Genomic DNA, 26,858 nt, shown 5'->3' with positions numbered 1-26,858 from the left:
CCTAGGACCCTTGTTATTAATCTGCCTTTCGAATGCCTAGGACCTTTGTTATTAAACTGCCTCTCGACAGCCTAGGACCTTTGTTATTAATCTGCCTCTCGACTGCCTAGGACCTTTGTTATTAATCTGCCTCTCGACTGCCTAGGACCCTTGTTATTAATCTGCCTCTCGGCTGCCTAGAACCCTTGTTATTAATCTGACTCTCGGCTGCCTAGGACCCTTGTTATTAATCTGACTCTCGGCTGCCTAGGACCTTTGTTATTAATCTGCCTCTCGACTGCCTAGCACCCTTGTTATTAATCTGCCTCTCGGCTGCCTAGGACCCTTGTTATTAATCTGCCTCTCGGCTGCCTAGGACCCTTGTTATTAATCTGACTCTCGACTGCCTAGGACCCTTGTTATTAATCTGCCTTTCGACTGCCTAGGACCTTTGTTATTAAACTGCCTCTCGACAGCCTAGGACCTTTGTTATTAATCTGCCTCTCGACTGCCTAGGACCCTTGTTATTAATCTGCCTTTCGACTGCCTAGGACCTTTGTTATTAAGCTGCCTCTCGACAGCCTAGGACCCTTGTTATTAATCTGACTCTCAGCTGCCTAAAACCCTTGTTATTAATCTGCCTCTCGACTGCCTAGGACCCTTGTTATTAATCTGACTCTCGGCTGCCTAGGACCCTTGTTATTAATCTGCCTCTCGACTGCCTAGGACCCTTGTTATTAATCTGACTCTCGACTGCCTAGGACCCTTGTTATTAATCTGACGCTCGGCTGCCTAGGACCCTTGTTATTAATCTGACTCTCGACTGCCTAGGACCCTTGTTATTAATCTGCCTTTCGACTGCCTAGGACCTTTGTTATTAAACTGCCTCTCGACAGCCTAGGACCTTTGTTATTAATCTGCCTCTCGACTGCCTAGGACCTTTGTTATTAATCTGCCTCTCGACTGCCTAGGACCCTTGTTATTAATCTGACTCTCGGCTGCCTAGGACCCTTGTTATTAATCTGACTCTCGACTGCCTAGGACCCTTGTTATTAATCTGACTCTCGACTGCCTAGGACCCTTGTTATTAATCTGCCTTTCGACTGCCTAGGACCTTTGTTATTAAACTGCCTCTCGACAGCCTAGGACCTTTGTTATTAATCTGCCTCTCGACTGCCTAGGACCCTTGTTATTAATCTGACTCTCGGCTGCCTAGAACCCTTGTTATTAATCTGCCTCTCGGCTGCCTAGGGCATGTGTTATTAATCTGACTCTCGGCTGCCTAGGACCCTTGTTATTAATCTGACTCTCGACTGCCTAGGACCCTTGTTATTAATCTGCCTTTCAACTGCCTAGGACCTTTGTTATTAAACTGCCTCTCGACAGCCTAGGACCTTTGTTATTAATCTGACTCTCGACTGCCTAGGACCCTTGTTATTAATCAGACTCTCGGCTGCCTAGGACCCTTGTTATTAATCTGCCTCTCGACTGCCTAGGGCATGTGTTGTCAATCTGCATTGTACCTACATCCTTACAACCTTTACCCACCATGCTCCTACCAATACTAGTACTCCTCTTCAAGGTTATCGCTCTATCCTTCTCTCTCTGTCTCTCCACCAACCCGTACCCTGGTCACCTCTCCCTTTCTTCCCATCCCCATTGTTCAGTCCCCTGTCAAAGTATATTCGGGTTGCTTCTCTTTTCCCCACTCCAGCCCCATCTAACTCATCTCCCCACATCCTCTTGCCCTAATGCCCCTCTTCCTCTGCCCTCATATTGACCTCACACTGCATCCATTGCACTCTTAGTCCCTTTGCAAGAAAGCCTCCTGTCTCACTAACCACTTCAATTCACACCATACCAGACTCTGGGAGATGGCTAGTACTGAAACCTGGATTCCCCCAAACCATACTGCCTCCCTGGCAGCCCTTCACACTGACTTTACTTCCTTTTCACACTCCCTTCGCCTCTCAAAGTAAGGTGGCAATGTTGGTCCCATAATTAGCAAAGACAATGCATTGGCCCTCCTGATCCCTCAGGACTTTGCTCTCTCCTCCTCTGAACATATCTCTTCACTCCTTACCCCTACCCACTTACTGTCCTTCTCAATGTCGCGGTTCATGTCCCAGGTAAACTAAGGGGCCTTCTTCCCTATAGACCACCCAGAGAAGACTAAACTATGCCCCCCTGGCCAACTGATGGGGCAAAAGGGTGCAACAGGCTGGAGTGCTGCCAGGTACTTGGTAACTGTGAACAGAGTTGAAATTACCCCTGAGAGCAATTGTAGGTTTAATGAGTAATGATCCGAGTAGGAGGTCAAGGAAGAGGTTGTTGGGAGCGGCAGATGGTTGACAGATAAGGATAGTAGTAAGAGGCTGTGGTGCACTGAGTTTAATGATGACATGCTCAAATGAAGAGGGGGTTGACATCGGCAGATGGTAGAGCGGAAGCTGGAAAGGCTTTGCTGAACTTTAGTCCAACTCCACTGCCTTTAATGGTTAGTCAAAGGGATTTATCAAAAACAGAGATTTGTATGGATGGCAACAAGTGGGCGGTGGTGTTGGGGGCAGCCCTTGCTTCAGCAATCACACTACAGAGAGCCCGCGGTGTTAAAGTACTTCTTTAGGAAGGAGGTCTTGCTGCACAGAGAATGGGCATTGCAGAGTCCTAGTGTGAGTACCTTTGGGGAATTGGAAGAGGAGACGAGAAAGGGAAATTATCTCAGGGGGAGACAAGCAGGATACTGAGGTTGGGACAGTTATGGCTGGGGCGACCAACCTGTTATTTAGAGGTGGTGTTACGCATAGCCTGGGATTAGTATTTGGATGGATAGAGCAGTTGTAACAGGCAGGGGTCATTTGCTAGAGTCCCCAAGAGAGGGGTACAAAGATTGTATTGAGGAGGAGGCTGCATTGGAGGTAGCCCAGTGGGGTGCAGGAATCATATCGGGCGCAGTGCATCCCTGTTTTGGTTGCCAGGGTATCTGACTGAGGGTGACATTGGCCAAACAGGTGAAACCCTTTTCATGACTGCTCTTACTCTGGCCTCCTGATGGGCTAGACTTCCGGTTCACAAGAGTTTGAAGTGGGGCCTATGGCCCTTATATGGCCTAGACTCATGAGGACTGGGGCATTATGGTGCTGAGGTGTTTTTGCAATTGACAAAGAAGCTTTGTGTATTCTCCAGTGAAACACTATTTGCTTAATGTTTGCAACAGACTTGCTAACCGGCAATACTTTAAAGTTTCAACTTTTTTCAAGTGTATTGTTAAAGTGTATTGCTGACATCATAACTGCCCTAATTAAAGTAAACAAGGTACAAGAGTTTTAACAAATATTATATGACTTTGATATACAAATGTGACTGTCTGCATGTTCTGCATTCGATGGACAGAGTTTCTCTCACAATGGATGACACAAGCAACAGCCCTCTGCTTGATCATGTTATCACTGTTGATGTCATGAAAATGATAAAGTCATATTTTGGGATTTTTGTACAGGAGGAAGAAAGCAAAGCATAAACCCACAGCTGTTCCTAACCAAAGAAGACTCGTCATGCAGTATATTTTCATGTTCCTGGTTAAAGCATGTAAGTGACATTTTCCCTATTTTAGTTCTGCTATTAGTGAAAGTTCCTCATCACTTCTTTCTAGTCACTTTAACATGCCAGCATCTTTGTTTCTCTTCATTGTGTGGTCTTAGATAATGCACCTTTTGCCATTTCGCAGGCTTCCAGACAGAGGAGGGGATGGCAAGGCTAGTAGCAGAGGGAGAGAGTGGCATGCATCCTTAAGTGCTGATGGGTGCAGGCCAAATGTGCATGTTTCCTGTGTCACAGTATGTGTGTTAGTTGCTACTGGCGGTGACACTTGGGATACCTGTGTATACACAGGAAAACCCAGGGTGTTAGTAACCTGCTTGATTTGCTACCAGCCTCGGTGTACCAGTAGATCAAATGATGTGGAAGATGTGGGTGGCATGGTTGGTGGGTGGGTTGCATGGTTGGTGTGTGGGTTGCATGGTTGATGGGTTTCATGGTTGGTGGGCTGCATGGTTGGTGGGTTGCATGGTTGGTGGGTTTCATGGTTGATGCGTTTCATTGTTGGTGTATTGCATGGTTGGTGGGTTGCATGGTTGGTGGGTGGGTTGCATGGTTGGTGGGTGGGTTGCATGGTTGATGGGTTTCATGGTTGGTGGGCTGCATGGTTGGTGTGTTGCATGGTTGGTGGGTTTCATGGTTGATGGGTTTCATGGTTGGTGGATTGCATGGTTGGTGGGTTGCAAGGTTGGTGGGTGGGTTGCATGGTTGGTGGGTGGGTTGCATGGTTGGTGGGTGGGTTGCATGGTTGATGGGTTTCATGCTTGATGGGCTGCATGGTTGGTGGGTTGCATGGTTGGTGGGTTTCATGGTTGATGGGTTTCATGGTTGGTGGATTGCATGGTTGGTGGGTTGCATAGTTGGTGGGTGGGTTGCATGGTTGATGGGTTTCATGGTTGGTGGGCTGCATGGTTGGTGGGTTGCATGGTTGGTGGGTTTCATGGTTGATGGGTTTCATGGTTGGTGGATTGCATGGTTGGTGGGTTGCATGGTTGGTGGGTGGGTTGCATGGTTGGTGGGTGGGTTGCATGGTTGATGGGTTTCATGGTTGGTGGGCTGCATGGTTGGTGGGTTGCATGGTTGGTGGGTTTCATGGTTGATGGGTTTCATTGTTGGTGGATTGCATGGTTGGTGGGTTGCATGGTTGGTGGGTGGGTTGCATGGTTGATGGGTTTCATGGTTGGTGGGCTGCATGGTTGGTGTGTTGCATGGTTGGTGGGTTTCATGGTTGATGGGTTTCATGGTTGGTGGATTGCATGGTTGGTGGGTTGCAAGGTTGGTGGGTGGGTTGCATGGTTGGTGGGTGGGTTGCATGGTTGGTGGGTGGGTTGCATGGTTGATGGGTTTCATGCTTGATGGGCTGCATGGTTGGTGGGTTGCATGGTTGGTGGGTTTCATGGTTGATGGGTTTCATGGTTGGTGGATTGCATGGTTGGTGGGTTGCATAGTTGGTGGGTGGGTTGCATGGTTGATGGGTTTCATGGTTGGTGGGCTGCATGGTTGGTGGGTTGCATGGTTGGTGGGTTTCATGGTTGATGGGTTTCATGGTTGGTGGATTGCATGGTTGGTGGGTTGCATGGTTGGTGGGTGGGTTGCATGGTTGGTGTGTTGCATGGTTGGTGGGTTTCATGGTTGATGGGTTTCATGGTTGGTGGATTGCATGGTTGGTGGGTTGCAAGGTTGGTGGGTGGGTTGCATGGTTGGTGGGTGGGTTGCATGGTTGGTGGGTGGGTTGCATGGTTGATGGGTTTCATGCTTGATGGGCTGCATGGTTGGTGGGTTGCATGGTTGGTGGGTTTCATGGTTGATGGGTTTCATGGTTGGTGGATTGCATGGTTGGTGGGTTGCATAGTTGGTGGGTGGGTTGCATGGTTGATGGGTTTCATGGTTGGTGGGCTGCATGGTTGGTGGGTTGCATGGTTGGTGGGTTTCATGGTTGATGGGTTTCATGGTTGGTGGATTGCATGGTTGGTGGGTTGCATGGTTGGTGGGTGGGTTGCATGGTTGGTGGGTGGGTTGCATGGTTGATGGGTTTCATGGTTGGTGGGCTGCATGGTTGGTGGGTTGCATGGTTGGTGGGTTTCATGGTTGATGGATTTCATGGTTGGTGGATTGCATGGTTGGTGGGTGGGTTGCTTGGTTGATGGGTTTCATGGTTGGTGGGCTGCATGGTTGGTCGGGTGCATGGTTGGTGGGTTTCATGGTTGATGGATTTCATGGTTGGTGGATTGCATGGTTGGTGGGTTGCATGGTTGGTGGGTGGGTTGCATGGTTGGTGGGTGGGTTTCATGGTTGATGGGTTTCATGGTTGGTGGATTGCATGGGTGGTGGGTTGCATGGTTGGTGGGTGGGTTGCATGGTTGGTGGGTGGGTTGCATGGTTGGTGGGTGGGTTGCATGGTTGGTGAGTGAGTTGCATGGTTGGTGGGTGGGTTTCATGGTTGATGGATTTCATGGTTGGTGTATTGCATGGTTGGTGGGTTGCATGGTTGGTGGATGGGTTGCATGGTTGGTGGGTGGGTTTCATGGTTAATGGGTTTCATGGTTAGTGGATTGCATGGTTGGTGGGTTGCATGGTTGGTGGGTGGGTTGCATGGTTGGTGGGTGGGTTGCATGGTTGGTGGGTGAGTTGCATGGTTGGTGGGTGGGTTGCATGGTTGATGGGTTTCATGATTGGTGGGCTGCATGGTTGGTGGGTTGCATGGTTGGTGGGTTTCATGGTTGATGGGTTTCACGGTTGGTGGATTGCATGGTTGGTGGGTTGCATGGTTGGTGGGTTTCATGGCTGATAGGTTTCATGGTTGGTGGATTGCATGGTGGGTGAGTTGCATGGTTGGTGGGCTGCACGGTTGATGGGTTTCATGGTTGGTGGGCTGCATGGTTGGTGGGTTGCATGGTTGGTGGGTTTCATGGTTGATGGGTTTCATGGTTGGTGGATTGCATGGTTGGTGGGTTGCATGGTTGGTGGGTTGCATGGTTGGTGGGTTTCATGGTTGGTGGATTGCATGGTTGGTGGGCTGCATGGTTGGTGGGTTGCATGGTTGGTGGGTTTAATGGTTGATGGGTTTCATGGTTGGTGGATTGCATGGTTGGTGGGTTGCATGGTTGGTGGGTGGGTTGCACGGTTAGGAGGAGACAGACATGTTGCAGTTTTTCAGGGAGAGTTATGTACAGCTCTGTGGCAATGACTGGTGTTAGCAGGCATTTGGCTGCAGTGTGTATATGGAATGGTGAATTTAGTGTAAGGTAGGAAGGAGAACATGTTAGTAGATTAGTGGGGAGAAGGATCCTGGACTGAGGATATGGATCAGGGAGGGAGTCCTGGCTGTATCTGGTTGTCTTCCTATGATGAATGTGGGAAGGGATGGCTCAGAAGAGTTCCAGTTTTTTTTGACCCGTCTATGAAATAGCTCATACTGAGGCCTACGTGTCCGAGGGACGTGAAGGTGAGGCCAATGCCATATAGCCCGGCCACCTGGGTGGGCATTTTGGGAGTGATGTTGCATGAGAAAAGTGGACTTGAAAGCCCAGGCCATAAATAGAGTGCGCTTCGGGGAGACCATCCTGGTTGCAGCCTGTATCATTGTTGTGTGTGTCCTTGGCTCCGCCTGTGCATAGATCGAGGGGCCTATCAAAGTGCTATGTCTACTAGGCACACGGGTGTGGATCAGACTGACCCACATGGGGTACCACCTTGTGAGTGTTTGTGTCTGCGCTGTTGTGCTCCTGTGTAGGTTTTAGAGTCGTGAGTCAGTAGAGGGGTGCGTGAATGCAACCAACCTTATTTGGTCCAGTCTTCGAAGTGCAAGTTTCAGCACTATTTTGTTTAGTGTAGCCTAGTGAAAAGCCAGATTTTAAGACATGTCCTGATGGTCACGTGGTCTCTTACGGTGCAGAGGCATGTTGTTTATTGTGACCTGGTCAACTGGCAGTTTTTAAGAGATTCCTGACGGTCATGTGGGCTTCCAGTGGGCAGCACAAACTGGGTATCAAGTACTGTGGCTTATTTTTCAGGACTGAGAAGGGCCATTCATTCCTTTTGCGGTGGACTAGACTGTGAGGATCTGCCTCTGTGGGCGTGCATGAGTGATGGGCAGGTACATATGGAAGAAGATGCCTTCATTGTGGTTTATGAGCCCCTTCCATAGAACAGTGGCTGATATACAGAGTGTTTTAAACTGGGTTTTTGTTTTTGTGGGAGTCAGTGAGGTGTCTGGAGTGCTGGGGTGTGGGGAGGAGGTTGCTGTCTTTGGGTGAATGTTGCTGCTGTATTAAATTCTCTGTGCAGACAGTTTAGCTGGTATTCTTGGATGCCAGGTATAGGCTGTTGGTGTAATCCAGTCTTGAGGATGCCAGGGTTATTACTGCCATGGTTCTATCTGTGACCTTCGGGCAAGGCATCATGCGCGGAGTGAAGCGGCGTCTGACTAAAGGTTTAATGTTTGGTTTCAAGGCGAGAGACATTCCTACTTCTTCTGGGGTGTTTGTGGGATGGGCTGGTTTAAAGCCACAGATCATAAGCTTGGTTTAAGTTGGGTCAAAGTCTAGTTGGTCTGTCTCTGTGAGAGGCAGTTGCTGGAATCAGGTTGATTTTTGATTACGGTTTGTATTTGAAGACAATTCTCGAGTATCTTCTGCTTCATTGTGGCAGGTGAGGCCTGAGTTATTGCTGATTTCCATGAGCGGGTGCTGTAAATGTTGAAGAGTAGTGCTGACAGTCTGAAATCTCCAGGTATCCCCACAGTTGATAATGTGGGAGTACGATTTGAAGAAGGCAGCCAATGTGTATCCCTGTGCGGTTTGAGAGGAATGTGCTCATCCAGCACAGCACTATTCCCACCATGCCATAATCGCTAAGTCCTTTTAGAAGGAGGGTGTTGTAGCCCATTGAGATGTTAAATGAATGAATGCACTCGGTGTATAAGTGGTGGTATTCTTCATTTGTGGGTCACAAACCAATAAGAGAGTTGATTCCGTTCCCTCATTAGTCTGAATTAATGTTGTTACAGATGCATAATACTGCTGCTTTCCACCTTATCCCAAAGTTGATGCTGGATGAGCTTCTTTAGTGCTTTCACTGTGATGGGTGTGTTGAAGGTAGGGCGGTGCTGGTTTGTAGATTTGTCAGGATTTGCTGTGGTTTGAACTAGGTTTAGTGCCTTTTTCTATGGACAGGTTGCAGTGATTGGAAGAGGTAGGGGGAGTCCTCTGTGTTATGGTTTTGCAGATGTGGTCTGGGCATGGACCTTTGAGTGTTCCTGCTGGGTTGCTAGAGTTGCCTGTGCTTGCAAATTGCTGCACAGGGAAAGGGCAGAAAGCTTGAACGCTTACCCCTGATCTGATTCTCAGTCTTCACTTCAAGCGATACCTGCACTCTTCTTAGCTTTCCTTTTTGGTGTCCGCATTTACCTGGCTCTTAGTCTTGAATTTAAGACTTTTGCAGACCCTTCTACCTCATTCACCAACTTCAGTATTGGGGCTACTGGTTTTGCCTTCCTTGGTCTTAGCAGACGCTAGTTTTAGGAAGGTCTTGGCCACCCCTCTCCTTTAATGTCCTGACTCCTTTCATTTCTGGTCCTTCTCTTTCTCAATACAAAACAAAACAACAAACTTGGTATTCCTCCCACTGTGGGCTTGACCATATCAGATCAGGGTCTCGCCTCTATCTTCCGCCTTGTGCCAAGTGTGTCCCCTTATGCCTTCCCTTTCTTGCCAACGTCAACGTTGCTAGCCACCTGTACTTCTGATGTTTACCTCCCACATCCTCCTTGGATATCAATCTAACTTCCTTCTGGCATCTCCAGCCAGCCTCCTCTTCCATCTCTCCAATACCTCTTCTTTCAATGTCTCAAGCCAACCTCCTGCTGATGTCTCGAACCAATCTCCACCTTGTGTCTCAACACCTACTCCTCCTGATATCTCCAACGAACCTACATTTGAGGATGCCAGCCAACCTCATCCTGATGTATCAAACCAACTTCCTCCTAATGTCTCCAACCAACCTACTTAATTCTGCCAATCAACCAACCAGCGGTCTCAGAGGATAGCTCAGGGGCAACATGCTTGCCTTGGAAATAAGACAACGCAGAGCATCACAGATATGATCCCAGGGTATAGTTGCCTCCACCCGAAAGGAGGAGGTAAATGCATACAGGTGATGGAAATCAAGCCGCAGGTGCACCCAATCCTCTCAGGAAGGGAATATAAGGCCCACACCATCCCAAAACACACTTCCCATCACCAGCTGTTGTGCATTTGGACATTGAGTAGCTCCTGCTACGCATTGAGCTGCAGCGGCTGCAAGAGCAGCACAGGGCGCAGAGAGGAGGAGGAGATGCCATGTAAGGCAAGTGCCCATACCCCAGGTCAGGCCCACATCCTGGACCTTGACCGACAACCAGCAAATCACTGTGTACCGGCTGAACAGGGAGACCATAGCCGAGCTGCTCTACTTGATCCTGAATGATCTGGAGAGCAGGATCCCCATCAGTACAGCATTACCCCCGGTTCTGAAGCTTGTGTCGGTCCTGCATTTCTTTGCACCTGGCACCTACCAGCAAACCGTGGACATGCTCCATGGCATGTCCTAGCCATATTTTCCAACGTTGGCTCAGCAGGTGCTGGAATCACTCCTGCGCCATGTCTCCTGGCACATCTCCCTGGCCAACACCCTGGCCTCCCTGCCCCCCACTCTGGCACAACAGAATGACATGAAGGCACGTTTCTATGCAGTATTAAACATGCCCAACGTGATTGCTGGTCTGGTCTGCACCCATGTGCCCTTTGTGGCCCCCCAGGCAACTGAAGAAGTATACCGCAACCAGAAGCAATATCACTCCCTCAATGTCCACTTCACCTCTAATCCTGACCTCCTCATTTCACTGCTGTGACCGCTTACCTGGTTCCACCCACGATGCCACGGTTTCTGTGGAACAGCACACTGCCTGGATACATGGAGAGGCACAGAGGGAAACAGATATGGTTATTGGCTGTGTACAAGTGCCATCTCAAAAACAAATTTTGCAGTACTAGTTACATGCCGTGTGAAGGGGGGAGAGTATTGCCACAACTAAAGAATGCATACCCTGTCAAGGCCTTGGTGAAGGGGTGGTTAGATTACCCACAGGATTCCGGCACTGCCATGCACCGAACGTGCAGAGGGTAGGGATGGACGACTTGTCCAGCAAGAACTGATGATCAATTTCTTTTCAGCACATTTAAATCCACATGCTACATAGCTCCATAAATATAGTCACTTTATCAATTAAGCTCATGTATACAATGAGGAATGCCCCAACATTGCTTCAAGTGAACTATTGCTTTATTTGCGATAGCGAACACACCCTTCCCACAACACTATCCCCAACACACTCTCCCCCCACCTCCCCACAACACCAGCCTCAACACACCCTCCCCACCACCTCCCCACAACACCATCCCCAACAAACCCTCACTACCCTCCTCCCCCTCACCACAGCATCCCTGACACACCTTCCCCACCCACCTCCCCACAACATCATCCCCAACACAGCCTCCCCATCCTTCCCCCCCCTCCCCACAACACCATCCCCAACATACTCTCCCCACCACCTGCCTCCCTTCCCCACAACACCATCCCCTACAAACCCTCCCCATCCACCTCCCCTCCCCACAACACGACCCCCGACAACCCTCCCCGCCCACCTCCCCACAACACCATCCCCAACACACCCTCCCCATCCCTTCCCACCTCCCCACAATACCATTCCCAACACACCCTTCCCCCACCTCCCTTGTGCCTATGTACCCAGTGCTATGTACAGTCACTTGCGCGGCCTCTCGCCCTTATAAATCTCCTCCAGCACCTTTGTAGGCAGATGGCGTGCTGAGTGGCACCTTGGGGTGCTGGGCAAAGACCCATCTGTGGGGGAGATGGAGGTGGACCGGTTCGGCTCAGGGCCCCTGATGCGTTGCAGTGTCAGTTGCATGCTGGCCTGCATTGCCTCCGCAAAGGCTGCGATGCTCTGTCATCTCCCTCACCATCTGTCCCACAACAGCCAGGGCGGCAGATGTGACATACGACTGTGGTCGGCCCCGGTCCATGGCCCTCGCTATCCTCCATGAGGCGCCCTGGACACGGTCTCGGATGGCCTGCAGGTGTTGGAATTGTTAATCGGCCAGGATTTCCAAGCGCACCTGGCACTGATCAACTATGTCCAGCCTCCTCCACATGGCATCATGTGATGCATGAACTATAGGCTGTGAGCTATGTGGTGGGCTGGTGCTGAAGCAGGGTGAGCCATAGGACCTGCCACCCACACTACCATTTGTGTTAGGCTCTGACTCCAAATCACGTTGACCATGTGGCTGGTCATCCCGCTCAGGTGACGAGGGGGTGCCATGGGTAGCTGGGTGGGTGCGGCCGCATCTCCATGTATGCGCCTTCCAGAATCTGGCTCCCCTGCCACTACCACAGTGGCCGGCTGATGGGTGGCAGTTGCAGGTGCCAGGGGAGCAGTACCTGCAACTATTTCAGCATCGCTGCCATCAGGTGCCGTGCTGGCGCTGGCATGTGTGGTGCTTATGGGCCTGGGTTTTGTTCCACTCCTGCCCTTACTCCTTCCCATCTTCCCATTGCTGGGCTGAGCAGGGGTGGTGACTGTTGGCGTTGCTCTGGTGGCCTGGACATAGGATGGGCCTGCATCCTCCTACTGCTGAGTCCCCTCTGAACCTGTCGGTGTGTGAAGCAGTGTGTCTGGTGGTATTGGTGGAAGGTGCTCTGTTGTTCTAACCAGCATTGTGCTTTGGAACTACTATCTCTACAATTACAGACTACGGTGTGTAAAGCAGCAGCAAGGACTGGAGACCTGTAGTCCTCTTTTTATTTCCGCTTGCTGTGCCTACTGTTCGCTGTCTTACAAGGACGTTATTCAGTAGAGTCGTACAAGTTACACTTATAGTGGTCAGTCAGTTATTGTCGGCAGCTTGATGGACCTTTCCTCTAGAGTAGTAACTCAAGAGACTTTAAGGTTCACGGCGGGCTTACTTTACTTGGCAAGCATTTGTACAACTCAGTTCTGGTATGCCAGTTCCCCAATTAGAGGACCTGGGTTAACGCCAAACGGAGGCCCATCGTGCTCATACAACATTCTGTTTCCTTTTAAACACTGCATTATTCATGGACTTCTTTTTTTTGCCTATGTGTCTTGGTGATTAGCTTTTACTACTTTTGTTTTTAGTACTGCACTGTCATATTATTAGATTTGCAAGTTTTTAAATGTTTTAAATGTTTAAATTGTAGCCATTGGCTGTTTTTGTAAAGGTCTGGGTGGCCCAGAGGACTATACTGTATTTTTAAGTGTTTGTTGATCCCTTTGAAGATTAAGGATACTATGGGCCTCTGTGCTTCATGTTGTTTTTCCTAGTTGTGCATTAGGACAGTGAACAGTAAATGACATTCTAGGAATACTTGGGACGTGATTCAAGACGGGAGGACCTGTTGATATGGTCCTCACACTTGTTTACTTGGCATTGTCACTCAAGGCCCCTATTGGCTGGTATCTAAATCCCCCCCCCCCTTATTTTCAGTGACATTAGTTGGTCTGGGGGCTTTTGTATTGGCTTGCATTCAGCAATAAGGAGTGTGGTTTTTCTATAATGGGAGTTACGCTAAGAAGCAGGGGCTGCCTCCCAGAAGTGGTGCAGTCTCAACAGGGAAATGAGGGTTTAGTGAGCCCTTTGTGTGGAGGAAGGGGTGGGACATCGGCACAATCGAGAAGCCCGTTACCCTCCCCGGGTACGTCCCAGCTGCCAGTAGCAGGAAGAACGGTATTGGGCACTCCCATGGTTAGGGCTAGGAACTCCCTTTAAGATAAGGAGTTCCTGGATCACGCCTCCCCTGTGTTAAAAAACCAAGAGGAGATGGTGACAGGGGTTCTGGGTAGCATAAATCAGGTTCTGACAAACATTGAGGGAAACCTTAACTCAAGGTACGAGTACGTCTTTCGTCGGATTCCAAAACCAACAAATGGATTATTCCTGAATCTCCTGCCCGGGAGGTAGGCCTCACTGAAATAATGCTTTACCAACAGTTAGGGAGTCTATCTTCACACGAGCATGCCCCTCTGGTTCAGTCCCCTACTAGATCTGTTCTTCAGGGATATGATTGGATGGGGAAGAGTGGTAAGGGTGCTGTGGTCGAGGAAGAAGCACTCAGGGACCCCATGTCAGGTGTTGGAATCGAGGTGGGTGGGCAAGAGGCCCAAGCTGCAATTGTGGATGAGTTATCTTTTCCCATCTTGGCTCGAATTGTAGATTCTATGGATAGAGGCTATGAAACGCTTAACTTTGAAATCCGGGACCTAAGACAATCGGTTAAGGAACTGTTGGGCAAGGTTCATCTTTTGGAGGGTTATATAATAGCAGTATCTATTTATAATTCCTTATCTACTTGATGCCATCCCTGGTGAGCGGGGGTGCACGCAAGTAGGGGAGGTTGTCACCCCAGGCACGCGAGATTTGGTGGAAGCTGTTAAACTCACGCTAGATGTAGAGGTGGATATGGGCCCCTTACCATCAGTGTCGCTCCTAAGTAAGATGCAGGAACGGGGTGACATTTTAAAAAGCAGCAGTCCCAAGCGGCCGCAGCATGATATTAGTCACCATTGTAGCTCAATAAGAAGGAATAAAGTGCATCCCTTAGAGAAAAAACTAAAGAATTGAAATTACCACCAAAACAAAATAATAGGAGCTCTTGAAATGTTTTTGCAAAAGTTGAGAATAGAGGTGGATAAGCAAATGCAAGCTGATAGGAGTTTTTTAGAACAAAAAAAAGAGATTTCTTTAAAGCTAATAAAGGTAAGGGAACTATAAATGTACCTGAGGTACAAGCCTCCCTCGGGGGGTTAGCACCCCCGGCAAAAGGCCAGGATGAAGATCGCCACCCCTAAGGGAAGACCTTCCTTACATACAATTTAGATCCAATCTTATCTACTGGATCAAGGAACACGACAACTAAAGTACTTGCTCTTCTCACCTACCCTATATGCTTAGCTATAACTTGTACATTTAGGTATATTATACTTTCTGTAAATATGTTTTATTGTATCTGTTCTCAATGATGCGGATGTGTCCAGCACTGTAACCATAGCTGGAATCCATCCATTTCGCCATATGTAACCTAAGCTATACAATCCTCTTGTTGCTCTTGCGCCCTGCTACCCCTGGGTTAGGTGCGCATTACAATCATAAAAACAAACAAAACAAACAAAAAAAACAAGCAAACAAAACTCATCTTTTGATTTGAGTAATATTTCGGTTTACCCAGGCTTCAAGGGGAAAGGAAGACTCTGAGGAGCTTCCAAATAGTGATCATTCTTCTGCCCAAGGGGGAGGGAAATTCTGATTATTGAGGGAGGGGGGAGTGGTCTCCCTGGTGGGGCTGACAGATTTAAAACCAATATCTAAGGCCCCATTGATTTTGGGGTTATTAGGGCAAAAGGAAAAATTCTATGCTATATTCTCGACACCTGTTGTGGTGAAGGTTCCAGGGGGAGTACAGGCCCCAGGCAGTATCCAGTTGGACATGCCGGTACCTCCTTCAAAAATACTGGAAGAAACTTGCTCTGAGCAACGCAAGAGTCAGCAACTGAAAGCTGATAATAGCTCTGACTGTGCACAGGTCCCTTCCGGGGTGAGATTTAACAGTAGGGATCCTCAACAACACAAAGTGTCCCCCAAAAAAATATGCAGGTAAATTAGCAATTGTGTATTTATTTAAGTCGGCTTTTTGAGAGCTCCAACAAATATCCATTCAATAGGCATTACACTCTTTCCCTGATGCATGAAATCCCATTTCTCAGACTTTTAACCTCCAGTGATATTATGACAGTGAAGTTTGTATGTGAGTACTCGCTGGACACAGTAAAACTCCATTTGAGGTCGCATATCACCAAAGAGGTTATTATGGCAGAAAAAGAGCGCTTTTTAGCTCTGGGCTTCGAAGTGATTGATGCAGGGCCTGCAATAATCTCGGGACTGACTCCAATTTACCCGGATAAGGGTGGGATGGTCCGAGCCTATTCTAATGTGCAACAATCAGATATATGCAGTTCAAGGGGATATATACAAGACCCTGCACTTAGGAAGGCCAATGGTGTTTGGGCTCCAGTTGGCAGCAATATATGTGTGGAAGACCGAAGGGAAACACACTATACATGATTGTCTAACTAGAGACTGGTTTTGGAACTCTAGAAGTTACAAGAACATTTTGTATAACCAAGATCTTTTTGTGTCCTTTGTAGGGATGTAACGGTATAACGGTATACCGTTAAAGATACCGTGAACAATTTAACTGAACAATAATAACAGTCACGTTGTTTAAACCGGAATACCGTTTATACCGTTAAGTGTGCTTTTCAATCTGATTTGAAAAGGCTGCAGTAAGCAAGTGCTGCGCAGTCTTGGTCTTTCACTGTTGGATGTGCTGTCTGCCAAGGGGGCCTTGTTTGGCAGACAAGGGCATAGGGAAAGTGAGGCCACATTAGTAAATGCAGCTTTGCTGCTGTGACTGCTCTTTCTCTGTGATCAGTAGAGTCGGGTCAAAGATCAGCCGACTTTGCACAAGTTTTTTTGAAAGCTGCCCAGTGCCTCGACCTTAGTGTTCCCCATGCAAAGCTGGTAACGATGAGCTGACTGACTGGCTCTGTAAGCATACAAGAAACTCCAGTTCATAGACTCCGCCAGGCCCGGATTTCATGGGCAAACTAGAACAAAGTTATTTTGTTTCAGGCATTATTTATTTGAAAGGCAGCATACAGATTTTAAACGTTTTCACACAGTCATGCTGCTCCGTGCTACAGGTCAGATCTTCTATGGTGATTGTCCCGATTTTCAATTTGCAATTAGCGAGACCACAGGGACGTCACGAGGGTGAGCTGAGGGCCTGAACTGAAAGTGAGCATTTTATTTTTCCTTTTGTTCGTATGTAAACAAATGTAATACAATGTTCAGTGACTTGCATAACAGTGGAGCCAGGAGCACTTTGCTTTGCAACCACTCAGCCAGCAGGAGCAGAAATGTATCGATTCAGCCTGGCCCGGCATCATGTGCCATTAGTTCAGTAAGTTAAGGTCCTACTGCACTGAGCAAACACACATTGGAACAGCTCTTGCTCTGGCTGTGCAAATTGTGAAAAAAAGGACGGCCAGTGAAAGTCATGCATATCGAAATACTCTCCCCAAGGTTTAGATTCAAGGAACTTCAGTTTCTCATGGTCATGGATCGGATAGCCATCCAGTTCTGTTTTACCTTAGAATTCTGGGATTTGTAGTTTTCCCACCAATTTGAAAGATGGGGAACTACACATCCCAGAATTCAAAGGGGGAATTAACTGGATGCCATTCTGATGCATTTACACAAACAACTTTATCTCTGTAGAGCAGGCATGGACTGGCCTTTAGGGTAATAGGCTCATGGCCGAACCAAAAACGCGAAATGCTTGTCTGGGCCAGTTTTTTTGGTCAAAGTGAGGCACTTTTTTGGCCAAAGTGGGCCTGTTTGATGAGTGACTTCACTATGCGGCTAATCGTTTGGACCACTGTTGCTGAATATTATTTTAAATGTACAATTTGCATCACATTTTTTCAAAAATCTCCCCCTTGGGTTCTATTCAAACATTGTTCCAAAAGGAATTAATTCCCATTTGCAACTGTGGGCCACTTTTATGTTGGTGGCTGAGACAATTTTATGCCCCAGTTGGACCCTGCTGTAAACTGTGTGAACACTGGGCCTATCAGTGCTGCTAGTAAATAAACTGCTCCCCCCACCCCTGTCCTCTGTGTAGATTTGCACATTGGCACTAGAGTTGTTGCTTCGCTTGATCCTTCACCTACCTGCCTTCTGCATATGGCACTGGACTCAGGCAGGACATATTCTACATTCAATTTGAAGTATCCAGAGCAATGGGGGTGAAATATTTCTTAGGTCTATTCTCAATTTGTGACACCACCCATGAAAGCATTACACCCTCTGAACTAGCATCACAAGGGTCCTAAAGCACTCAGACCTGGGGAAAACGGTAATGATGGGGCTGTGGTGAGGTGGTGGTCTAGGCCATATTTGTGCCGATATGTATTTTAACTTTGTCATTTTCAAAGTTTATTTTTTTGGCCACTATCTTTAAGAAGGTAAATGAACATGTATTGAAAGAATCAAGAAAGAAATCAACAGTGCCCGCTGAACGCTGTTCCTTAAGGATTACATGGTCAGTGGTGACTCCGACATCAGACCTTCATAATACGCCAGGCAGATGGTAAAAAAGATATAGTGATTAGACCACTATGCATCCTTTTGCTGTGTATGTGTTGGCTATGACATTTTGACAAAAGAAAGACAATGACATGGGCTTTCAGACCGCACATGAGTGACTTTTCTCCCTTTAATGGGAGAAAGAGTTGTCAAAACAAGCTTTTTCTCGCAGCAAGGGGTCATGGTGCCCATGCCATGTGGTTAAAAAAAAATGCAAGTCGAGGCCAGTTTTCAAAGCGATGACCTGTGACTGAGCAGCAAGCTCATTGCTCAAAATGTGCATCATAACACTTCCACTAGTCACTCTTTCATTCAAGGCGATCAACGAGTGAGCGCCATGAAAGACCAATTCTGCAGCCGCCTTAGATTCCCGGAGGATCAGCTAAATCTGTGCAGCGACAAGTTTCAAAATGCTACTTTGCTACAGCTGGAAAATCCTGCCTGCGTATTCGTAAGCTAACTAAAAAGCATTGACTTAATGGTATAGTTAAAGAACTTCAAATGCAAAAAGGCAATGTAAAAAAAAAAAATATTTCTTTTGGTACAAGTAGTTTCAGTTGGAGCAGTTTTTAATGCTGTTCCGTAAACCACACATGCCTGACACAAAAGCAATATGTTAGCAATAGGAAGAATAAATACAGTGGCAAGAACGAAAAAGATTTACTTTGGGTTGGCGTCTTTGAGGTTTATATATTGGTTTGTTTGTTTGTTTGTTTGTTTGGGCATTTATACAGCGCTATGAACCCTGAGGTATCTGAGCACTGCTTATTTCCCACGGTGTGTGGTGCTCATTTATCGACCTCGGAAGGATGAAAGGCTGAGTCAGGCTCTGCACGGATGTCAAAGCGAGTGCTTTACTCGCTGTGCTATCTGACCGGCTTTATAATGGATAATGTTTTCTAAACATATGACAATGGGGGATTTCCCTGGATCTATCATTGAATTTACATATAATGTCACACTGCGAAATTCGCTCATCTCTGCCTCTGCGGGTAATCCCTGCTGCCATACCAAAGGGTAACATGTCAGTGATTACTGAACACCTTTTGTCCCGCAAGTAAACTAAAGGCTGTAACGTAAAGAGAGAGTGTGTGTGTGTGTGTGTGTGCGCGTGTGGGTGTGTATGCGCACAAGCGTATACTACCATCAGCCTCCATTGATCTGTGGCATGCAGATTATCAAGATGGCAACATGTCCATCTTCACCAGTAGCCAGTGGGGAAGCTAAAAGCCTAAATGACCACTTAAGAAAAATTATTAATTTTGCTTAGCCAGTCGCAGCAGCGCTCCCCCCTCCACCTCTCCACATGTGTGTTTGTGTTGTTTGGTGGAAGCAAGGAGTGGCATTTCAGTGGAAAGTATTTTGAAAAGCCCAATTAGGGCCCTGGGTGCCTGGTTTTGTTTGTGATGGTAAGTCTGACAATTTATGACCTTTTAAGAAAATATTTAAGATTAGTTAACTCCACCTGCTATACCGTGATAACCATGATATACCGTCATTTGACAAGAAGGTTATCGTACCGCCATAAAACTAATACTGCGACACCCCTAGTCCTTTGATATAGTGTGTTTGCAAGAAACACTGCTTCAGGAACCACCAATTATGGAGGGTTTTGAATTACTATATATTAAGGTCTTGCGGGGTGACAAGGGAAAGCCTTATGGTGGGCTTCTGACAGCCATCAAATGCTCCCATGGGGTGTCCATCCAAAGAATTGAATTGGACAGGTCTGACATGCTGCTGGCGTTGCTGGTCTGGCAGGAGGTTGTGGATGATCTATATAGTAAATGCCTCTTGGTAAATGTTTATTTAAGCCCAGATCAAGAACAACTAGAGGAGGCTCTGACGGCATTGTCATTCACATTATTGGGGGAATCCCTGGAAGAAGGTGCCTCATTGATAGTCTTAGGTGATTTCAATGCCTGAATGCCTGGATGATCATTGGTATTTCGTACCGAACAGAAGGCGTGTTGCTAAGGGGGCACGAACTAGGGGCATTAGTGTTCATCAAGAATTGAAAGCATGGGAATTATCAATTGTGATTAGAAACGCTCAGGGTGATATCCCCCCTAATTTTTCTTGGCAGAATGGGCCGTGGAAAATAATATTAGATTATGTGTTTGTCTCTGCTGATTTGGCATTGGGGGGGGGGGGATTCCCTGGCAGTAAAACCCCTGGACTTGAGTGACCATTCTTTATTGGTGTACAACATTACTCTGCCTCCAAAAAGGAGGAGAACAATATGCACCTCGCACTTGACCTAAATCCTAGAAATTACAATGTTAGATGGGCACCAAAATTGGCAAGAGCCTTTGATGAGGAGATCGCCGGCCTGTCCATAGAGAGGTTGGCCCTTCTATGTTCTCCCAAAGGTTTTTCTTCCACAGTTCAGGAGGTTTTGGCTAGACTATCGACGGAAAAAGGTTTTGAAAAAATGGACACATAACTCAGGTGGTTCCCATGGTTTTGACTCAGAGACCCAGGCCCGAAAAAAACAAATGCGAAGGGAGGTGAGGAGGTTAAAGAAAGCTTCCTCAGTTGGTTCTAAAGAGGAGGTTTGTAGGATTAGACAAGCCTACATAAACTGATTGAAGGGGAGGCAGTTTGTGTTGTACATTAGCGATGCCAAAAAGATACTGGCTTGTATGTCAGGGATCAAGTCGGGCAGATTTCGGCAATTAGTTAAGCCTCAAGGCCGAGATCATTTCTTCCAGTCCCATTCAATTTTGGAGGAAACTTGGGTCAAGCATTTTACTGACCTATATACGAAATTGGTGCACAATATGCCTCCTGTATGGTCGCTGGCCGGGAGGAAGGGGGCTCTTAAGTGGGATGTGGAGGATATCGCTTTATTGATAAAGAGGAGCAAGCAATATAATGCCCCGGGCCCCGATAGCCTCTCTATTTTGACATTTAAAGCAAATTTGGACGTTTGGTCTAATTTATTGTCAGATTTATTTTCAAGTATTCTTTTCTATAAAGCGTTCCCTGAAACTTGGTCAGCTGCTACCATAATCCTGATCTTTAAAGGTGGTGATAGGTCGTCCCCTTTGTTTTACAGGGCTATATCACTCCTGGACGCCTCTAACAAAATGTTTGCTAAAATGTTGCTCAAAGAGCTCCAACAATGGGCACGTGAGTCTAACTCTCTGGATCCCTTTCAGATGGGTTTCCAACAAGGTATAGGGATGGCCTTAAACAGCTTTGTGTTGGACTTGCTTGCTCAGCAAGCAAAGCTCAAGCCAGACCATTGTTTCTGTCCTTTTTGGACATTAGCAAGGCCTTTGATCACGTAAACAGGGCCTTGCTATGGAGAAAGTTGCATGAAAGGGGCTGCCCATCTCCTTTGGTGGGGATACTTGAGGCAATGTATGTGTTTACAAGAATGAGGGTTAGGCTTGATGTTTTCGGAGGATACACACCATGGATTGAGACCAACAGGGGTTTACGCCAGGGGTGTGTGTTGGCCCCCTTCCTTTTCTGTTTCTGTATACTGGGTATATTGGCTTTTTTGAAGGAAGTTAGAATTAACCCTTCAAGGTTGGAAGAGCTGATGATTCAACACCTACTTTGTGCGGATGACATAGTGATTTGTGATTTGATTGCCATTGGTTTACAAAGAGCCTTGAGTGGAGTTGAAGAGTTTTTAGACAGTCTGAAGCTGTCAATAAACACAATGAAATCAAAGGTTTTGGTTCTAAAAGGGGGCAGGAAAAATTGCAAAATGACTCCCTGGAAACTAAAATCTGGTGGCCTTGAGGTTGTTAGCAAGTTTACATACTTGTGGGTGCCTCTTTACGATAATTTGGATGGTCCCGATCTTCAGGTGGACCTTAAGTCCAATTTCCTAGTTGTATGGTTAAGTTGAGACTCTTTGATGCCAAGTTTGGGAGATTTTCGACCCTCCCAGTTCTAAAATTGTATAGGCAACAAATGGTGCCGAAACGAATGCATGGAGCCCAAACAAGGAGTGTACGAATTGATTGGCCTAAATTTGAAGGGCTAATCTGGCGAGGGCTCCTGTGTTTACCCCAGTCAGTTCCATTAGTGGGGATACTTTATGAACTAGGACAGCTCCCCATTCAAACTATGATTGACTGGGGGAAGCTTCAGATGTTTGCTAGTATGTTGGCCCATTCCGGCTGCATCAATTTACGAGTGGTTAAATACTCTGTGGAAACAGTGTTCATGCAAAGTCTTAGTAGACTGGGGTTCTGAGTGCTTAAAAACACTTCAAATAACTGGTGCATCCTTGGCAGATCTGGGATCCACGCCTAAATTGGTCAAGCTAAAACTTTCCAGACATGCGTGGATTAGTTTAAGAGAAACTCTGATGCAACACCAATGCTTTGGAGATCATTTTGTCTGGGTAATTAAAAACTTTAATGCAGTCTCCTCATTCTTGATAAAGCATCCTTCAAGGCACTTTAGGTCTCAAACATTAAGATTCAGATTAAATCTAGTACTAACGCAAGAGGTTTTAGGTCGGCCAAAGAATGTCCCCAGGGATCCGAGATTTTGTCGCTATTGCCATAAGAAAATAGAGACCCTAAAGCACCTGTGTGTACAGTGCCCTAATCTGCGGTTTCTGAGGGTTCAAACCTTAGCTCTGAACTTTATGCCTACAGAAGAAGATTTTTGGCTGAGGATTTTAAATTTCAATGAATTCTGTTTATCCATTCGAATTTTATCGTTTTTAAAGACATGTGCAGTGGACTTTTAATCTAGTGAAGTTTTAGGCTGAAGTTCATGTTATTAGATTTAAGTAATTAATTGATTAATAATAATGCTTTTTATTGATCATGTGTTGTAGAATTGAGATGAATTCTGATGAATTCTGATGAATTGTGTTGATTGTTTTCTGTCAAAAGTAAAACTTTTCTATAATACCCAATAAAATAAAATAAATAAGTCAAGTCAACAAAGACATGCTGTTACTCATCATGCATACTTGTACATAGCCTGCTAGTTACACATGCTTCGTGGTGGTGAGACATCATAGACATGTGGTCTGATGGGTATGGGCGATTGCAGGCCAATGCACATGGCCAATGCATGGTGGGGGTAGTGTATACTGAGGGCGGACACCGCATTGGCATGCACCCTTTGCCTCTTGTGCTGCCAATGTGGCCTGTTCATGCGGTTGTGCTGGGGGTCCACTTTGGCAGTTGGCCTTTCTCAGCACACATTGGGGCTGCACACAGTTGCATGTGCTCACATGCTCATTCATACAGCTATGCATGGGTACGTTCACAGTTGCCCACCTACCCTTGCATAGAGGACCGGCATTATCCCTGCCAGCCCCCGGAAACAAATCAGTTTTGCACCCCCTCTCCTCCAGGGTGTGGAAGGTGCAGATTTTGGGGTTGCTGTGCTACACAAGCCTGGAATAGCCTTCCATAGGCTGCCCCATACTGGTATGGCAGTGGTGTTCTGTTGGAATTATAAAGAATGATGAAGTCCCTACTGCAGCACGGGAGCAGAGCAATTTCCAATTCGATAGGGAGCCTTCAACATGCTAGCTCGGGGGCGCCCTTATAAGACACCTCCGAGCTGGCATGTCAGGCGGTCTGATTTGGCGCTCCAGGTGACTGCAAGATCACCCATGTCTGAACCAGATCTGCATGCAAACGCATAGGGTGGCATTGCCTGTAGGTATATTGCCATGTAGTGGCACCTTCCCCTGTTCATTGGACTGATCTATGCTGAGGGACACATGCTTGTGATGGTCATTTGGACAGTGCTTTGTCAGGGGAAGGGGGGGACATTCAGACTCACCAGATTCTTCTTGGCTGCTCGCTCCGGTTTCGACACTCCCAAGTCCCTCAATCCCCTCCATGTGGAACCTGGAGCTGGCCTTCTCCTCCCACAGGGTCAGGACAAGGGGGTCCACGGTGCCGCCTCTTGTGGCCGATGACTCCCGCCGGTGTTTGGGCAGGAGGCTCCGGACCCTAGCCTTCAGGTCGTTCCACTGCTTCCTGTGCCCACAGCCGCCACCTTATCGCATATATCTGCCCCGGTGGCTGCCTTCCTTGGTCAGAAGTTTTTCGATGAAGGGGGCCATGTAACTCCTCGCCATGTGCCTCCCCCTTGTCAGTGAGGACATGCAGCTCGGCCTAACTGTACTTTGGCTTCCTTAGCCCCAGATCAGGCACCATCCCTTTTGATTTTTGTCATAAGACATGTCATCCTTCCCTTGTAGGACTGATGGCTACAGGAAGTGGTGGATTCAGGGCAGTTTGAGATGTTTAAAATGTCTGTCACCATACCTCCCGTTCCGGCGATTACCCTATTTCCACTGACGGTAATTCCACCCATATTCGGCAGAATAACCATTGTGGAGTTTCTGCTGTAATTCTGCCAGACAGACTTACTGTTAACGCCAATGGTGAGTGCACACTCGCGCCTAGTTGGAATTTGGTGGTGATTCCACCAGACACCACGGAGGTAACTGTAATTCCACCAAGCTGGAATTACTGCTGTATTACAACCAGTCTCGTAATGAGGGCCATTGTATCCTTGATTCTTTTCTCATTCAAGGTCCCTATTGTGGGAGCTACCATCCTTAAAAGGACAATAGCCTTGGATAGACTGTTATGTGGTCGCTGCAGTGGTGCAGGCTAATGCGGTCTTGAACTCTTTGATCGCTTTCAGCATTGCTTTCTGAGGGCGTTGTGCAAGTTCTGTGGGTTCTGCGTAGTGGACTTCTTGGCCTTTGCTATCTGCCCTGTACACCGGGACTTGTTTGTGGTAAGCGCCCTTGTCCATCTCGCAGTTATGTGTCCTCCCTTCTTGCTCCATCCTTCTGTTCTCTTTTTTGCGATTGTTGTGGTAGTTTGTCTACCATCTAGCAGCATTGTATGTCTAGAAGCATGTGAAAGTCTACTCAAGGGGTTGTAGTATTTATTCATGAAGCATAGGGAATATCTCATTTGGAGTTCCTTGGTACCATAGTGAGATGCAGTAAGATATAGAGGCTTTGGGGGCTGCAAGGAGCTCCTCCAGATTTCACTCCAGGGTCCTGCTCTCCCTCTTTCGCCACCAGGTGTGTTTGCCTGAACCGCAGGCTGGATGGAAGGGAAAAGGCTTCTCCAAAAGTAGCTGCTGTCACTTTAGGGCTTTTAGAACGGGGCTCGGTACATGCACCCCCGGGCCCGCCCCCACCCATGTGTCAGCTACTGAGACGTTGGAGGTCATTACGACCTTGGAGGTAGCCATGCCGCTATTTGCGGCATGGCTACCCCCATTCCGGGTACCGGGTCCGGGTTCCTGGAATGGGGAAATACCGGGCCATTCCGACCTTGGAGGGCCCGGTATTTCCCCATTCCAGGAACCCTTCTCCATTCCCATTCGAGCCCCCATAGGGCTGAAAGGGAATGGGGAGCATGCTAACAACGTGCCTGGTAATGACGGGCCCGTTGTTAGCATGCTGGTCTGCTCGCGGGACCCGCTAGGATGCCTGGTAAAACCAGACGTCCTTAGTGGGTCCTGCGAGGGGACCTCGTAATGAGGTGATAGGGGGTTAACGGGGCCGGCAGCTCTACCGGCCCTGTTAACCCCCTACCACCAGGGTCGTAATGACCCCCCTAGTTTCTGTTTCCCCCCCACATGTGATTGGACATGGGAAAAACATCTTAGCGCGCCTCCCTTTTTCGGGCCATTCCTTTTTTTCCTGTTTGAGGTCTCCCCTCACTCATCGGTGGACTTTTCAATTCGCTTGGGTATTTTTCTTTCAACATTGCCTCCTTCTCTGCACATGCTGCTAATGACAGTCTCAAGAACTTCCACCTGGTGAGTTCCTGCCAGTTCCGTGTGGGAATAAAATCCATATTGCAGAGAACATGCTTAGTCTCCATGCTGAAGACTAGTTTGGTACCACAAACCACTGTGGACTTCATGGGGGGATGGGAGACCTTGCAGAGTAGTGGTAAGAGGTAATTGGGAACAGCTCGTTATCCCCTTTTGGTAGCGGTGTTAAGGCCACCTCATTAGATAGACCCATGGGACCTTCTGCCACCCTTTTAGAAGTGCATGCGTTTGTGAGTATCAGGGGTGTTGCTAGGTCTGGAAAAGACCCGGGGCTATGCTAATGTCGGAACTTTCAGGACTGGGGGCTAGCTAGCCTTTTGGTTGTAGCTCCTGAGATTCTATCCGGGGCTACAATCAAAACACCAGGGGCTATAGCCCCGTAAGCCTCCTCCCCACCCTAGTGAGTACGCTCCAGACAAGACTCAGAAGGTACTGGAGAGAAGTGTTGCGCCTCTGCACTGTCTCAAAAAGGCAAAGACCACTCTAAAGACCGCAAGGTCTCTAAGAAGGTGTCTCCCTTCACTCCAAGAATGGTGAGGTCTAACTCCCTCCAGGGTTCCATTACTGCTCCATTGGCACTCGCAGTTCCTAAGGTGGTTAATTTAGTACCAGAAAAACAAAAACAGGTCAAATCCTCTTCAGATACCCATAAGAAGGACCACAGACCCAACTCGGCACCGGCTTCGGTACCACAAGCTGCTTCTGATCATGAGAGGCATGAGCACAAAGATTCTTCACATGATCATTGTGTGCATAACTCGCCCCGAAACCTATTCAGTTTTCTGAGACTGATCATTTCGTTTCATCAAAACACATCACTGTACCACCTCAGAAGAAACCTTTTGGTCCTCCTGTGTGGGAGGAGAGTTCTCCCTTTCCACATTTTCCACCGAAGCAGAGTTTTCCCTCTGTGTCTCAACATTCGGTTCAGATTTTCCTCCAGAATGTTCAATTGCTGGGATCTGTAGTGTACATAAGCAAGGAGCAGTACTGAACTATACAGGCTTACTGCAGTACCATATGCCCCTTGAAGGAGACAGTAGCGTTACATAAATATTTATCTATTCATAGATGTAGCTTCACTATTGTTTGTTCGCAAACTGTTTTTTAATTTTTCTGTAAAAATCTTTTTTCTTACCAATGTGAACTAATTTTTGCTGAAACTTCCAGATGTATCATGCACACTTG

General features: G+C 47.4%; 1 protein-coding gene across 1 annotated transcript in view; it reads left to right on the top strand.

Moving 5' to 3' along the window:
- LOC138514392 (sodium-coupled monocarboxylate transporter 1-like) overlaps positions 1-26,858 on the top strand; it is a 501,148-nt gene that overhangs the window by 453,238 nt on the left and 21,052 nt on the right. The window contains exon 14 of the mRNA XM_069629874.1: positions 3,479-3,567. Coding sequence (XP_069485975.1) covers positions 3,479-3,567 — 89 coding nt within the window. The remainder of the gene's footprint in view (positions 1-3,478; positions 3,568-26,858) is intronic.

The sequence above is a fragment of the Ambystoma mexicanum genome, chromosome 12 (genome assembly GCF_040938575.1).
Source record: "Ambystoma mexicanum isolate Mex_15411 chromosome 12, UKY_AmexF1_1, whole genome shotgun sequence".
Taxonomy (NCBI): Eukaryota; Metazoa; Chordata; class Amphibia; order Caudata; family Ambystomatidae; genus Ambystoma; species Ambystoma mexicanum.
The sequence above is the reverse complement of the archived record's forward strand: the minus strand, read 5'-3'. Positions and strand labels throughout refer to the sequence as shown.